The sequence below is a fragment of the Gossypium arboreum genome, chromosome 8 (genome assembly GCF_025698485.1).
Source record: "Gossypium arboreum isolate Shixiya-1 chromosome 8, ASM2569848v2, whole genome shotgun sequence".
Classification (NCBI taxonomy): Eukaryota; Viridiplantae; Streptophyta; class Magnoliopsida; order Malvales; family Malvaceae; genus Gossypium; species Gossypium arboreum.
The window spans coordinates 9,501,020-9,518,687 of NC_069077.1; the positions used below are offsets into that span (position 1 = coordinate 9,501,020).

Genomic DNA, 17,668 nt, shown 5'->3' on the forward strand with positions numbered 1-17,668 from the left:
TTCATATTAAATTATTTTTTACTCCCGTGTTATTGATTTCACATCATTATATGTAAAAATTTTCGATGTATGTATACTGTCCTTTAAGTTTATTTAAGTGTATAATTTTTTTAACCATATTTAAAATTATATTTTATTTATATCATATACCTCCATATATTATTATATTTATGTTTGTATTATTTATATGTATCATTAATCTAAATTAATTGGTTATGTGTAAAATTATGTCATATAAAATTTGTTTCAAAATTCTCTGTATATATATATATATATATTATTGGAACATATGTTTGATCCATATACATCACTAAATTTATGTATTTTGTAAATATAGTTTTTTTCTTTTGTATATATGATTATATTTTTAAAATTTGTTATATATATAATTTATGGAAATGTTAATTTTATATGCATTATTAATTCCATATTGTTTTTACAAATAATTACTTCTAAATTTACTTATGTAGATATATGTTTTGTAAACTTATTATGTGTATTTCCTAATATATTTTATTATGCATTTTTGCTATCCTTTCATATTTTATATATTATTTGAATTTTCCTTTGTTGTATGTATTTTAACAAATGTTTTTTAACACTTCAGTATACTATTTGATTTAAAATCTTCATTATATAATATGTATTTCAATGATTATATATATCCCTAGTTTTTTTTTTACCCAAATTATTACAAATTCATCAAATCATCCATTCATATATCATGTATATTATGTGGTCATTCGTTCATCACTATTTTAAATTGTCTCACCCACATTGACTTTTAATTTTCATTTTGTTTTGTACATGCTTTTTTGTTTGTTTTATATTGTTTCATATTTATTGTTGTTGTATATTATTTATTCATTGTTTTATTTATTGTTCTCCATCCATGCTTAAAAATTTGGTCACATTTTTATTAGAATAATTGTATTTAATTGTTGGATTTATTGATTGTGGTTTATTGCACTTTATGTGTGTGTATTATCTCATGTTTATTAATCCTTCTTCATACAAATGTTCCTTTGTAACCCTTTAATTATACCATCTTATTTTAAAACAAATAAATGGATTTTGAGTTAATTTTTGATTTTCTTTACCCAAAGATTCTAAAATAAGGCAGTATTCAATGTTTGAAAATTCGGGGAATCATGTCCTATCGTGTTGGGTATGATTTTTCGTCAGACTAAATATTTGAATATTCTTTTATAATTTTTGACGTACAAGTTTTTGAAAGTCAAAAATCAATCGTATTTTTGAAGGTATAAAGGATTGTGTCCAATCGTGCTTGATATGATGTTGCATACTTTTAAAACGAGAGAATTTTGACGACCAACTTGAATTATACAAATGTTTTAAAAGGGAATCGTATTTCAAATTTTTTTCTAAAATCTAGACATAAGGACAACACTTAATTAATTAGGTACCAATTTTGAGCGTTACAAGGGTGTTAATCTTTTCTCGTACGTAACCGACTTCCGAATTCGTTTTTTCAAATTTCGTAGACCAAAATCGTTGTTTTAGTAAATCGAAATGTTTTATTAAAATGACCAAAATTCTTGGTGATCTGATCACACCTAAACAAAAATATTGGTGGTGACTTTCATGTTCGTTTTCATTTTCAAAATCAAAGTCGATTCTCACTTTTAAATCCAAAAATAGTGTCTAAATAATAATTATTTTGTGGTTTGATTGTAAATGAAATTATAAATTTAATAATGGTTTGATATATACATATGAATATATGTTTGTGTTTGAAGTTTTATTATGGCATGTTAAATTGATGTTTAAGTGTTTAAAAACTAGCTAAAATGGATTAAATTAGGTATGAATTTGATTAGATTCTAACTTGAATATTATATGATACAAATGTTTGAAAATTATGTCTGTTTGATCGTTGATATTTTGAAATTCTATTCTGATGATGAACATAGGTTAGGGGTGTTACAGATTTTTTTTTTTCTTCATATTTTTATCCCAAAATCCTAATTTCCTCAAATTCATTGAATCTCATCGATTCACTACCATCTATACTTCCGTAATTATCGCTAAGAACACCAAATCGAGACCCTCCAGTCGTCGGTTTGACACTGCCATCCTTTGAGTTTGCCGTCGGTCTAGAGCTTTGTCGTTGCCGCTGTTCAACCAACATCCACGGGTCAAATCTCTCTTCCTCCAACTGTTCCTGAGTTGACGTTTCCTTACCAGTAGAACCCTTCACTTTCCCTTCAGTATTATCCCCTTTCCCAGGTCTGAAAGGGCACATATCACCGTTGTGTCCAAATCTCCCACAATCGAAGTAAACTTCAGGTAATGATTCATACACCACCCTCTGTATTTTCGCATCAATTCGTGAGACCAAAGGTTTTCCCAAATCTATAAAAACTGCGAGGCTTGCGAACTGCCCCCTGGAATTGTTATTGCTATTCTGGTCAATTATTGCAATGGGACCAATCACATTTCCAATGACCTTGAGCAAGTTTTTTGCATACATGCCTTCCGGCAATCCAGGTAATTTCATCCAAACCATCAAATTTTTTTATATGATTACAAGATTATGCATATATAAGTGTACTCTATTTTTACATCAATATTTTTGTGTGATATTTAACTTAAATAATATACTCTCTAAATGTACATATATTGGAATATGCGTAGATATATACTAAAATTATAAAACTATAATTAATTAAAATTATATTTATAATTAAATTAAATTAAATCAATAATAGGAAATACAAATAATAAAACAAATTAACACGAATATATGGTAAAATTTTAAACTTAAATATTTTTTAAATGAAAACACATTTCTTGTGTTATGATACTTTCCCTGTAACATCCCAAACCCGGCCCAGACGTTATGGCTGGATCTGACATGCTACATCGAAGCGTTAAAAACATTTTATATTATTAATCCAGAAAAACCTACTTAATGTTTTAAAAGATAATTTCATTGTAGGTTAAAGTGAATGGAAGCTGTGCACTAGGTAGGAAACCGGAAAAGAGGTGATGAATCCATCGGACTGCTTAAGTACCAAGCTCCCTTCGGATCCAATCCTGGACATGCATACCGCCATTGCCACACCTTAACGTCATGGATATTTCTAGGAAATCGATTTGATTAAGTTATTTTTAGGAAAAGTGATTAATTTTGGAAAATACTTTCATTGCGGAAGCTTTGCTTGTTGTCGTGTTATTTTGAAATCAACTGTTGTTTTTGAAAACGCGCCCTAAAGTTATCCAATTTCAACAGTTAAAATAAGTAATACCTATCTTAGTAATACATATTAAAACCATTAAAAATAATTAAGTGGCCTTATTACATTTAAAAACTCAAAACTTCAAACGTAAACAAAAGGATGTCCAGTTCACCAGAAGAAAATCAAACTTTCAGAACAGGTGGCCACTTCGAATTCCCTCACAGCTCCAAGCCCATTATGGTTGGGGATTTCCTGCGTGGATGAAAATAAAAGGGGTGAGTTTGGGGAAACTCAGTGTGTAAGGAAAACCTATTCAAAGCCCAAGTCACTCAAGCCTATTGGGCCTAAACCCATTCAGTAATAACATGGTGCTGGGCGAGCCCTTTTCAGATTACAATAAAGCGGGTCTTAGCCCTTATTTAGATAATGATATGGCCCATAGGCCTATTTCAAAATACATGCAACATCAATAACATATGCAAGCCCATTCGGGGAGACTACTCAACCCACCAATCACTACACTCCACCCATACCAGCCATACACTCCATGTGGGGAATAGCTCAACCCACCTAGCCCAACACTCCACATTCTTGCCCTTTTTGCTCGATTAACGATAAATTGAGGCAAAGCCTCCAAGACGTGGACAAGTCACTTTCAGTACTTCCTCCGTCAATATCCCAGTCCCATGCATCAGATAATAACAACATGGCATGCAGTAAATAACAACAGTCAAACATGCATTTAAGTCAATTTAAACCTAGGGGTATTTCGGTAATTTATCTCTTAGGGATAAAACTGTAAATTTTCCACTTTTAAAGGTATTTCAGTAATTTATCTATTTTAGGGTTTTTCATGCATATTCCTACTTTTCACGTACTACAAAATCACGTACCGAGGGTTCTTACCGAATTGGGCCCGTTGGCCCATCATTCCAATTTTGGCCCATTAAGCCCAAAAATATCGAGGGTACAGAAATCATGCACTTTGCAATCCAAATTTTGCAGTTTACCAAAAACATTAATCGATTTACCTCACGAGCATTCGCACACTCGCAAATCTACAAAACACCGGTTTTCGGTATTTCGACTTTTCGAATTTTGCCGATCCAGACTAAGAAAGAGGGTGTTAGTTACACACCTGTTTGCGACGATATACTGACGAAATCCACACACGAACCGCCTACAATTGGATTACTAACACGTTTATCTAACTATTCAAATACAAACTACGTATTAACCCCTTACAATATTCGGTCAACCACACCTACAGATCATAGTAAGCTTATAAGAAATCAATAAGCAACTCATTAACAAATTTTTGTCAATGTTTACCACATAATCATAATTTCATTGCAAGTTGTCTTCCTGAGCAACAGTCACTAAATTATTTATAACTGGAGCTACGAAACTCCAAATCAAGTTCCGTTAATTTTCCCTGAAAATAGACTCATATATCTTCTATCCATAAAATTTTCAGAATTTTTGGTTTAGCCAATCAATACCAGATTTTTCTCAAAGTTTCCCGTGTTTCACTATTTGACTAATCTGACCACTCTTCATTACGAATCAAATTTTTCATTGTACAGAATTCAAAATATGTTATTTTTTATTTCATTAGAAACTAGACTCAATAAGCTTTAATTACATAATTTATTCAGCTTCTAATTCATCTCCCACAATTTATGGTGATTTTCCAAAGTCACGTTACTGCTGCTGTCCCAAGCAGATTTATTACCAAATCACTCTTTCATACACCTATCTTGCATGCATGTTATTTAAACATGTATATCACCAATCAATCATCACATATCTATGATTTTTACTTAAGCATAATCTCCATTTTATCATTTTAAAGCACAACATGTTAGCCGATTTTTCCCTTTAGCATTTAAGGCACATGCATGCTCATTTGTTTGGCTCAACTTCACATATCTTCCATTTTTCATTAAAAGAACATGAAACAACAACCATTTCCTTCATTTTAATTCATGACCAAATGCTCACAACACAACTAAAAATCAAAATATACTTCAAGAGTTAAGGTAGAATCAAGAAGAACTCATGAACCTCAAAATAGAAGCAAGGTACCAAGAACTTACCTTCAATTTTCCTCCTCCTAATGACCGAATACTCAAGAGCTTTCTCCTCTCCTTTCTTTTCTCTAACTTTCAGCTATGATGAACAAAGATGGACAAAACTTTGTTCTTTTCACCCCTTTTTCTTTTAATAAAACTTCATATTTCATCCATTTAATTCTTTAATACAAAAGACATGAAATTCTTATCATGAAACATTTACCTAACCCATTATCATGAAACATTTACCTAACCCATTATCATGGAACATTTACCTAACCTATTATCAATTTGTATCAATTTGTACCATAAATTATGGATATCAAGTGCACATTTTGTCTACAACAACATGATGGCTGGCCACTTCATGTAAAATGGGAGGTTTGTCATGCAAATCCTCCTATTTTACACTCCAATTTATTTGGCCACTTCAATTTAGCCTATAGTATTTTCAAACATTTTCACATAGGTTCTATTTCATAATTTCACCCCCTTTTTCTTATGGAACAAAAATTAACTAAAATTACCGGGTTCTATATTAAGCTTGGGCCTTCTAGAGGCCCACTAACATAATTAAACCTATGCCAACATTCACAGGATTCCCGAAAATTGGGGCGTTACATTCCCTAACGTGGTTAACTTTTTGTATAAAATTAAAGATAAAAATAAAAATAATATCTTTGATTTAAGATCCCAACTTAAGATATCTAAGTGAATAACTATTTAGTTTACTGCTCAACCAATTGCTGAATTTACCATTTGTTCTATTAATATCATTCTCAAAAGTCTAAGGCTTTGCAAACCTAGAATATTGTGCTTATTTCATCAAAATAAAATAAAAATCAATTTAATAAACTTTTAAGGAAACATGATTGATTGGTCACTACGATGTAATCGACATAGCCAAATTGATTTCCTTTTCCTACTCTATCTTTGTGAATCAATTTGATTTACGGTTCAGCGATGACAAATTTACAGAGTCGGAATTTAACCATAACATTTTATAGATTAAAATATAAATTTATTATATATTAATTTATAATTTTGATCATTTTGAAGGGACTAAACATTTTTATTTTGAGGGGTTAAAGTACAATCTTATTATTTTCTTTATTTATAAGAGAATTGAATTAAAAAATTCATTTGAATGGGTCAAAATGTAAGTTCATTATATATTAATTTATAGTTTCTTTATTTATAAGAATACTAAATTGAAAATTTTTTTTAGGGGGTCAAGGCCCCTGCCTGCTTCCTCATATTCGTCTCTTGACTTTCCCATCTTATAAATATTAATTTTCACAGTTAGGACTAAATTGACAAATTTTATAATATTGAGGGCCAAATTCATTATTTTTTTTAAAATTAGAACTAAAATGATAAATTTTGTAAACATTGACGGCTAAATTTGTTGAATATTTTATATTTAGGATCAAAATGATAGATGTGTAAATATTAGTGGGCTAAATTTGTTATAAGACCAATAAAAAAATATTACAAAAGCTTAGAGTGACTAAGATATTTAATTCGAAAAGTTTAGTGACTAAATCGAAATTAATAGTTGGGTCACCAAAATATAATGAAAGTCACAATTGGGTGACAATTTTTATACTTTACCTATAAAAACTTAATTTTGAGCATGGGTTTAACGTTTCACATAATTATTTAACAGCTAAAATTTAATGGAAAAGTTAATTTGCGCGTTTCTAAATGCATAAGGACTAATTTACTTATTTTTCAATAGAGAGTCCGAAATGTAGTCCATCCTAAATTCAATGGATTCCATCGTACTTTTACTGATAAATTATCAACTCAAACACTAATAGAATGTAACTTAATAAACTTCATGCATTAATTTATTTATATATTTTTATTACTACTTTAATAATTTAAATATATTTTACTAATTAATAAAATTAATATTATAGAAGAAAAAAAAAAACCTTTCATCATGCAATGATGCAAAGATCGCCTAATTTTGAAACTACAGTTATATCCTGAAAATCATAACGCCAAATATATGTACATAAATTGGCAGCCTAGTGAAACCAGTATTTGCATGATACCTTTATTATTTAGTCTGCCAAATTTCACATCCCTAACCTATACATATACACATATAACAAACCTGCATAGATATATAAGTGGATATATAGAACGCCCATTATCTATTATTCAATCTGTATTCCACCAATCTCAAGGTTTTCTAGCTTCTTGGGTCTCTCGTAATTCTTTAACAAGAGTGAGCAGCAAACAACACTAACAGAGGAAGCAGCCATGGCAGCTCCAGCAATCCATGGAGGTAAACGAAATCCAGTTGATGGAAATAGAGCCCCTGCAGCTATTGGAATCCCAAGTATATTATACCCCAATGCCCAAATATAGTTGAGGCGAATACGAGAAAATGTTTTCCTGGAAAGGTGTATGGCTGTGATCACATCCTCTAAATTACTCTTCATCAGAACTATATCAGCTGCTTCTATTGCAATATCTGTTCCTGCACCGATTGCCATACCGACATCGGCGGCTACAAGTGCCGGCGAATCATTGATGCCATCCCCTACCATTGCCACAGCATAACCTTCCGCTTGTAACTCTTTTACTTTCTCTGCTTTTTGTTCAGGTTTAGCTTCTGCAACAACAGTTTCAATGCCAATTTGACTAGCAATGGAACTTGCAGTTCCCCAATTATCACCAGTCACCATGATGCTTCTTACATTCATTGACTTGAGGATGGAAATAACTTCTTGTGCACCTGGTTTCACTGGATCGGATATGGCGAGAACTCCCGTTACTTCACTGTCTATCGATACTAAAATACCGGTTTGAGCCATCGATTCGGTTTCGGTTAACATGTCTTGAGCATCAACTGGAATAACAATATTGTTTTCCAACATTAAGCTCTTGTTTCCCACAATTACCTCCTTGTTCCTAACAATGGCTTTCACTCCATGTCCTGTTTTAGAGACGAAGTCACGTGCTTCTGGCCATGCAGGGTTCTCTTCATCTTCTCTGAACTTCTTGGCATACTCGATAATGGCTTTGGCTAAGGGATGCTCACTGTTTGCCTCAGTTGCAGCAACAAGCTCGTAGAATTCATGTAACACCACGTTTTTCAACAGTCTTGTGTTAACAACGACCGGCTTTCCGACCGTGAGAGTTCCTGTCTTGTCGAATACAATGCAATTTACCTTATGTGCACCTTCCAATGCTTGACCACCTTTGATTAATACACCTAGAGATGCACCGACACCGGTACCGACCATAACAGCAGTAGGGGTTGCAAGCCCCAAGGCACATGGACAAGCTATGACCATCACTGAGATTCCAAACTGAAGTGCCAGCTCGAAACTGTCCATTGAAGATGGTATCCATGATTCAGGGTAACCATGGAGCTTTCCAGCTAAAAACCATGCAAGCCACGTTGAAAATGAAAGCATGATCACCTGTTGAAGACAACAACAAGAAGAAGTAGCTTAAAACCAACTTTGTGGAAACAATCCTAAAAGGACTCTCTTGACTTACCAGAGGCACGAAATATTTGGAAATACGATCGGCAAACTTCTGTACAGGAGCTTTGGCCATTTGAGCAGATTCAACAAGACGAACAATCTGTGCAAGTGCACTTTCTGAACCAACCTTTGTTGCTTTAATATGCAATACTCCATTCTCATTAACCGTACCTCCGATAACCGTATCGCCTTTCCTTTTTGCCACCGGTCGTGCTTCTCCGGTTATCATGCTTTCATTTATATGACTTTGTCCCCACAAAACAAACCCATCTGAAGCTACTTTTGCTCCAGGTATGATTTTGATAATATCATTCTTTTGTATCAATCGACTATCGATTTCTTCTTCACTTATCACATTCCCTTCTTCATCTAAACTCAACAATATTGCTGTCTCAGGTGCAAGGTTCATAAGCTTAGCAATGGCTTCTGAAGTTTTTCCTTTAGCTAGAACCTCAAGATACTTACCAAGTAAAATGAATGAGATAAGCATTGCACTTGTTTCAAAAAAATCAGTACCTTCAAAATCTGGAGAAGAAGCAGCTCTTATCACAGTGTATACAGAATAAAAGTAAGCTGCATTAGTCCCCAATGCGATTAAAACATCCATATTTGCAGACCCATGGCGTAATGCTTTATAAGAACCGGTGTAAAACCGTCTCCCTATTATGAACTGAACCGGAGTTGATAGCACCCATCTTATGACTTCACCTATAGTTAACATATTCACTACTTTGGTGTCCAATCCATGTTTAATTCCAGGGATATACATGAAAATCATGGAGGTTAAAAATACAGGAGTAGTGAAAATCAAGCTCCATAGAAAGGATCTGAAGTACTGCTTAATTTCTTCCTTTCTATGAGATTCCCTTCCAGCACCTTCGCCTTCGGGATATATCGTGGCCTTAAAACGCCTGCTACTACCTGTTGAATCTATTACTTTGATGAAGTTTCTTGGTCCTGTCATATCTGGTTTGTATGAGACTGCAATTTTTTTGAGTTCAGGGGATGTTTGTACAGCTTGAACACCAGGGAGTGCTTGAAGGGAATTTTCAAGCATTCTCATCGAGTTAACCGTCCTTACACCGTCGATACGGAGATTAATCTTGCTCATGTCTTCTCCAGTACTAACAAGTACGGCTCCGAATCCGGTCTCTTCTATTTTCTCCATGAGTTGATTGTAGGTTATGATTTTGGGATCATGATGAATCTGTGCTTCTTCGGTTGCTAAAGCCACTTGGACCTTTTGCACACCGGGAACTGCCTGCAAAGCATTTTCAAGAGTGGGGGAACAAGAAGTGCATGTCATTCCGTTGATCCGAATCCGGCAGACTTGAACGGATTTATCGTCGGTCTCGTCTTGAATCAATGCAGCTTGAAATCCAGCATCTTCAATGGCCTCACGGATGCTCTCTTCCTATAAATGTTTAATATTTTAAAACCTTGTTCAACAATAAAAAAACAAAAGAACAAAACAGATTCAGGTCCAACATGCATCTAATAAGTTAGGAGCTAAATCCTGCACCTTTTAATTGAACTGCAAGAACAATTAGTGGGATACATTTTTAAGCTCTACTTCATTCACTTAACGTCATCAAGTAACATCTTTTTGCATCTGTAACAATGAGCAAAGCTGTAGCAAAACTTTCAGTCCAACCCTATTAGTCATTTGGAAATTACCATCCAACAGTAAACAACATCAAGCATAGTTCTTGACGTAGTAGTATATTTTTTTCCCTTAGTTTTCCCTCTGTTAAAAGTTGAATATCATAGCTATACATAGTATATTTAAGCTTGTAACAGGGTTAATTACACAAATTAATCCATCATCAATTCAATTAAAATTTATTAAAAATATTATTATATTTAAAAATATATGAAATATTATTATAATGTTGCTTTTGTTTTGAGTTTTTATATTTTTATATAAAAATCTCATATAAAACAATTTGAAATATTATATTTAAGCTCTTAATAGAGTTAGTAACAGACTCAACATAAACTCAATTGAAAGTTATTAAAAATATATTCATTTAAAAATAATAAAATTAGAAGCTACTCTTTTATTATATTTTTATATAAAAATCTAATATAAAAACAATTTAACCTAGAAAGAAACCTAGACATGGTGAGACATGAACCTAGAACTCGCAATATCTGATTAATATTTTTATCTATAATTTTAAATATATTTTTACATGATTTTTTGCTCACATAATGGTATATTGTAATCTAATATATAGTTAAATGGTTAAATGGTCTGTCCTACTTTTCAAAGTTAATAATAAATTTTTAATAATAATGTATTTGATGAAATTAATAGTTGGTGCTTTTATATTCTCAATATTTTTTAACTCCAATCAACGTAAGATATGTCTAATAAAATATAAGTAAAGATTGGTCACAGAACACAGAGGATTAGTAGGTTTGTTACACTAAATGCATTGATAAACAAAAAACAAAAAAAATAGATTTTTAATCTTTTAGCATAATGATTAATTTAGTTATTAATGTTTATATCTTTTATCAATTTTACTCTTATTTTTTATCTAAATTTGACTCTCAATATTCTTTATATTCAACCGTCAATCTTTCAAGTTGAACTTTTATTTTAAAGCGAAATACTAACTAAAATATTAAATTTTTAAACATAACAACTCAGGTGGCAATTCATATTCGCTTTATGATTTTTTTTTTAGTTATGAAACTTTTATTATTTTTTTAAACATAGCCAAAATTGAGTAATAGACTTAAAATTTGAAGGGTGGTAGTAGAGGACAGACTAGGGATTTAAGTATATAAACGTAAGGTGGGGTGTCATGGTTCACTACCATGCTGGCCCGATTCACAAAAACAAATTGCAGCAACCTGTAGATTTGTAGGTAAAGCATCAATGGAAGTCAAAATCGAAAGGGTTCATAGTCATGTCTACTTTAAGTTGTTTCTTCATTATCCTCCGCAAGCAAAGGTAAGTGGGAATAAACCAATAAAGTCAAACTTGTAAAAGCAGAGAACCAAATATTGTTTTTTGTTGCTTAGTGAAAACAACTCATTTCACTGCACAAACAAACAAAAAACAGGTACATTTTTCTTGTCCTATTCAAGCATGTCTTTAGAATTCTGCCATTAATTTGAACATACGGACCCGTTAAAGTTTTAGGTAAACTACTAAAATGTTAATAATTTTATGTGTTAGTTATTTAATTTTAAAATATGATAAAAATATCTGTAATTAATTGAAGAATGTTTTATAAAATTAATATTAATAATTTGAAATTTTTATTTAAATCACTAATATGTTAAGTTTTATTTTAAAGTCTAAGTAGTAAGCTTGAAGTGACAATTCAATTAATGATCGGTACAATAAGTTAGTACTCATGAATGAATAGAAGAACATATTTAGATTCAAGTCGATTTGACGGTTAGTGCTAAAGATCGGAGAAGAAAACTATTTGAATTTTGGTTCATAAATTTGTGATATTCAAAGTTGTTTCATAAAAAAACAAAATATAAAAGAGAAAAGGAATTAGAAATTGATTGGTGCAGACGATGTGAACAAAAAATACCATACAGTAGTACTTTTAATAGTCCAATGATTTAAATGAAAATTTTCAAATAGTTCAATGACTAATTTATAATTTTTTAAAATTAAATAATTAAAACGTAAACTTATTAATAATTTAATGACATTAAATGTAGTTTTCCTAAAATTTATTTATCTAATCCATTTACTCCTTAGATAAGAACAAAATTTGAGTTATGGCATGCATGATTTCTTTAAAAGTTTTGAAATTTTTATGAAGATCAAAACAAGCATCAAACTTTTCTCCATCTGTTCATCTAAAAAACAGCCGAAATTTTTTCAAGAAATGAGAAACGAAGAACCCTAAAAAAAAAGAAAAACTTACGTTAACAAAACTTGGGTAGAACATAACTTGCGCCTTGTTGTTCAAAACATCAACAACAGCTTCCTTAATTCCCGGAAGCCTCTTAACAGCCTTCTCGACGGAGCCAGCGCAGGCTGAACATGTCATCCCCATCACTGAAAACATAGCTTTCGCCTCTGATCCCTGCAAGCTCGTTTCTTGTGCCGTAACCCCTTTCGGGTATTTGGGCATCGATGGATAATGAGGCCTTGGTGACAAATCCCCATAACTCTCCTTCCTTATGCATGCCAAAGCTAACAACTTCGTCGCCATCTTCAAACTTCTTTCCCCTTAATTATACTGTAAAAGAAATAGGGTTACGTAGTTTTATCAGTTTAAAGGTAAAGAAAAAGGGGATTTGTGGATGATTTAATTTTGACTATAGACAAGTGGAGGTTGAAACGGAGGGACCAAGCAATATGAATATAAACAAAATTTTATAGAGGAAGGGTAGATCGTGTGTCCCCTCAAATAAGGTCAGTTGGCCATGAATATATGCTTGAAGTATGTTCTACCATATTTAGGGAAAAAAACGAAAGCTAACAAAGGCTTTTTAAAAGAACTTTGTTTCCTTATAGTGTTTCTTAACCTCATACGTCAAAGTCTAATTCAAGAGGTTTAGCCATCTTTGGGGGTAACTTTTCTTTTTAATTACAAAAATACTATACGTATTAATTAAACTAAATCCTTAATTCCAGGGAATTAACGTATAAAAGAAACTAATGTCCTGTTGTTTATGCTCATATAATGCAAAAAAGAAAGTAACATCTTGTAATCTAAAATGGAAAGGAAGAACTTCTTGGTTTATGTTAGGAATGCTTAGAATTTTCTAGGAAAATGGTAAGAAAATAAAAAAAGGGAGTTTACGTGAAATACATAGAGACTCCTCAACTGTTTTCTTCAGCTGTAAGAAATAGCCATGTATGTATATATATATATATATATATAAATAGTTGCTTGAACCGCCGAAACTCCAGCTTAAAATGAATATAGGCGGAAATTCGGCTACTTACGCTGTTTATATAAAATATATATATACACTAACCTTATCTTGGGTTATGATACCTTCCCAAAGGTAGTTGACTTTCTGTATAAAAATAAAAATAGAATCTTTGATTTAAGATCCCAAATTTTGGTGAATAGTTGTTTAGTGTTTTTTTTCCCTGCTCAACCATAGTTAATTACGTGGTTGCTGAATTTACCATTTGTTGAATTAATATCATTCTCAAAGTTCAAGTTGATCAGGTTTTGTAAAGATAAAATATTGTTCTTATTTCATCAAAACAAAATAAAAATCAATTTAATGAACTTTTAAGGAAACATGATCGATTGGTCACTATGTTATATAATCAACATAGCCAATTTGATTTCCTTTTCTTACTCTTAATCAATTTGATTTGTGGTTTCACAATTACAAAAGTAAGAATTTAATTATAACTTTTTTCATAGATTAAAATATATATTTATTATGTATTAATTTATAATTTTATTGTTTTTGAAGGATATAACATTTTTTTATTTTTAAAGGATAAAGTATAATTTTTCATATATTAATTTATAGTTTCTCCATTTATAAGAAGAGTAAATTGAAATTTTTTGTATTTTAGGAGTCAAGACCCTACCTGTTTCCTTCAGATTTGTCTCTAAACTTTCACATCTTATAAATATTAGATTATACACTATCAATGAATGAAATTTTTTATATGTAACATATATTTATATGGAAATTAAACATAAATTTAATTAAAATAGTAAAATTAATGACAGAGAAATAAAATTGCCTAAAGAAATATAAATTACATAAAGAAATAAAATTACGCACAATTTTAGTGTGTACATTGTTATATTAATGATTTTCTAAGCTAAAATCATTTCTTTTAAATTTATTTGATATAAAAAATAAAAATATTTTTATAATTATATTTATTGCTTTACAAGTGGAATGGACACTTTATCATATCTCAACCAAGTTATTTAATTTCTAGTTGACTGTAGTATTGTTAAGATATTATTTTTAAGAATATCTAAATATATTGTATATATTTTAGGTATATATTTACAAATATATTTAGGAACATATTATATATATTTCCTATTCTTGTGTGATTACTATTGTATAAATATTATGTATACTCTTGAGAGGTTTATCAATAAGATTGGAAGGGATTACTCTATTTTTGTAATGGTATCAAGAGCTTAGGTTCTCCTTTTATTTTTTTTTCTCCAAGCCGTTTGCTTCTTATCTTTTATTTTGCCCGGCAACGTGGCAGTGTTAGCCTCTAGGTTGGCTATTCCCACCCTTTTTTTTTTGGCCAAGTCGAGGTATCATACTCAATCCATTCTAAGTCGTTGATTACTCTGTTGACTAAACTCTTTTAGTCCTATTTTGTCATCTGTTTTCTGTGCTTTGGATGTCTATTACTTCAGGCCATATTCATGTTTCTCGATTTAACACAATTTTTTTTATCGTTCTTAATGGTTGACGGTGGTTCTACTTCTCCACCACCACCACCTAAAATTGAACCTAACTCTCCATTTTTTTCTTAGGTCTTCAAGATCGGCCGATGAGTTTATTACTCTTATCCGATTAAAACTTGACAATTTTAATGATTGAGCTTATGTTATTCTCGTTAGTCTATCTTCTCAACACAAATTTGGATTTCTTGATGGTATCATTACAAATCTTGTTCCCCCTTGCTCGAATTGGATGATTGGGTTATCATTCATTGTATGCTTGTATCTTGGATTCCCAATACTATTGATTCGGAGAATCATGTAATTCATGAGTGAACTAAACATATTGAAGTGGATTGTCACCTTGTTAGGGATGTAATCCAAGATGGGTTGATTGCACCTTCTTATGTTTCAACTTCTGTTCAGTTGGCTGACATTTTTACAAAGGCGCTTGGTAAACTACAATTTGGATACTTTCTCAGCAAGTTGCGCATTTATGATCTGCATGCTCTAACTTGAAAGGGTGTTAGGATATTATTATGCAATATTATTTTTAAGAATATCTAAATATATAGCATATCTTTGAAGCATATATTTAGGAATATTATATATCTTTCCTATTTCTACACGACTACTGTTGTGTAAATATGATATATACTATTGAGGTTTATTAATAAGATTAAATATAAATAAATATATAGGTATAATAAATTATCATAAACTAGTTTAAATCCTTATCACGCAATTCATGAATGGAAAAATGATTGATCTAATTTACTCAAACAAAAGCTTAATTATAAGCAATTTAGGTGAAAACACTAAAGGAATGACATCAATTTCAGGTTTAATATATTTACAATAAATTCAAAAGCAAATTATTATGAATTTAGCCATCACAATAAGACAACTCTTATGATTTGGTCCTATAAAATGAATTTTTGAATGAACGCTGAATGCTACTAAGCCAATAGGTAGGGTTTGAAGTTTTGTTAATTACAGATCAACTTTGCCATCCTTACTAAGTAATACTCAATTATTAGATGTTTGTAGATTTGACAAATGTAAGCAAATATATTTATTATGTTTTGGAATTATTGGACCCTCACTATAAATCCATCAAATATTTGGTACAATAATCCAAGGTGACGAAGTGAAAATGATAACCAAGTTCATGAAATTTCAGCAGAGGTATTAAAATTGCTTGTCTATTACGTTTTCACTGAGATCAGTTCCAGTCAGCACAACAACGATAAGTAAATTAATTTAAAACATTATATCATATTTTAATTCAGCACTTTACTGTGGTTAAATTTTAGATTTAAAGGATAAATATTAAAATTAGACATGAATTCTGATTTTGTATAATTTTATATACAAAATTTTGATTTCTTCAATTTTAAAAATTACTTACAACGTTATCCAATTAGCACTACATATACAAACAATTATATTATTAAATATCAAGATAAATGTATGTATTTATTTCTTTAAATGTATATAAGTGATGTATATATATGAATGGCAATACAAGGTTCATATGTATAATTGCATCAAATAAAAATTAATGTTTGAATTACACATTGAAACAAAATTAATTTATAAATTTGATATTTATCCCTAGACTTAATTACTACATTTTATGTATTTTCACAAAATTTGATTTTAAAGAATTTGAAAATACTATTATTCTTTTAGATTTTTAAAAATAACAATAGAGTAATTAACAATGACAAAAAGAAAAAGTAAACTAATTACAATTTTCGTCAGCAACTTTAATAAATTATACATAAGCGTATAGTAAAAATATTAAAATTTTCATACACCAAAAAAGCAATTTACAGGAATTAAAAAATTTATGGACTCAGTTGCAGATTGGATTATCAAGATGGCGTCTATAAACATAGAAAGAGTTAATGTTTAGCATTTACTCTTACGAATCTTTAATTTTCCTTGTAAGTGACAAAATTAATGGTGTTAAATTTTATAAATATCATTTATTTATTGCTTTTAGTAAATATTTTTATAAGTATATTTATTTGAAAACCTTATTTAAAATTCTAAATATTTACATTATCAGAAAAAAATAATATTCAGTTACGTAGGTTTAGCTTAAATAAATAAATGAGACTAAAAGTAGTGGCAAGCCATGAATAGAAAAAAAAAGAAAACGAAATTAAAGAAAATTGGAGTGACAAGGAAGTGGGGAAATTTTATTCGATTTCATAATAATTAAAATCTTAACCACATGGGATCTTTTCTAATTACCAAATCAACATTGACCCTAATATTATTTTATGAAAAATTAATAACTTTAATTCCCAAAATATATTTTTTTTGTTGTCTTAATTGCTCGTACTTTTGTAGAAAAGCTGCGTCTTGCATTAGTGATCATAGCGAGGTAATTAAGGTTTGAGTTACGACTTTTCAAAACAAGACAAAACTTTCAGAATCAGGTGATAGTAATTTTCGTAAAAAATTATCTGACACCTAATTGGGCCATCTGC

General features: G+C 30.6%; 1 protein-coding gene and 1 long non-coding RNA gene across 2 annotated transcripts; both read right to left on the minus strand.

Annotated features, from left to right (window-relative positions):
• Positions 1 to 3,262: 3,262 nt before the first annotated feature.
• Positions 3,263 to 5,448, minus strand: LOC128296501 (uncharacterized). The gene is made up of 2 exons (XR_008287109.1): positions 5,303 to 5,448; positions 3,263 to 3,455 (listed from the first exon to the last, which is right to left on the minus strand). It is a non-coding gene; the product is annotated as an uncharacterized LOC128296501 (long non-coding RNA).
• A 1,725-nt stretch (positions 5,449 to 7,173) lies between these two features.
• LOC108467630 (probable copper-transporting ATPase HMA5) lies at positions 7,174 to 13,254 on the minus strand. Its single transcript, XM_017768341.2, has 3 exons — positions 12,693 to 13,254; positions 8,801 to 10,201; positions 7,174 to 8,721 (listed from the first exon to the last, which is right to left on the minus strand). Exons 1-3 carry the CDS (start codon positions 12,981 to 12,983, stop codon positions 7,447 to 7,449), a joined length of 2,967 nt encoding a protein of 988 aa, XP_017623830.1. The 5' UTR covers positions 12,984 to 13,254; the 3' UTR covers positions 7,174 to 7,446.
• Between the last annotated feature and the right edge of the window lie 4,414 nt (positions 13,255 to 17,668).

What these genes read in the sequence shown, in the direction of transcription:
- LOC108467630 (XM_017768341.2), bottom strand. Translation starts at nt 12,983, where the DNA reads ATGGCGACGAAGTTGTTAGCTTTGGCATGCATAAGGAAGGAGAGTTAT. An exon ending in TCTACCCAAGTTTTGTTAAC is followed by an intron (nt 10,202 to 12,692) that starts GTAAGTTTTTCT and finishes AAACATTTATAG; the next exon opens with GAAGAGAGCATCCGTGAGGC. An exon ending in CCAAATATTTCGTGCCTCTG is followed by an intron (nt 8,722 to 8,800) that starts GTAAGTCAAGAG and finishes TGTCTTCAACAG; the next exon opens with GTGATCATGCTTTCATTTTC.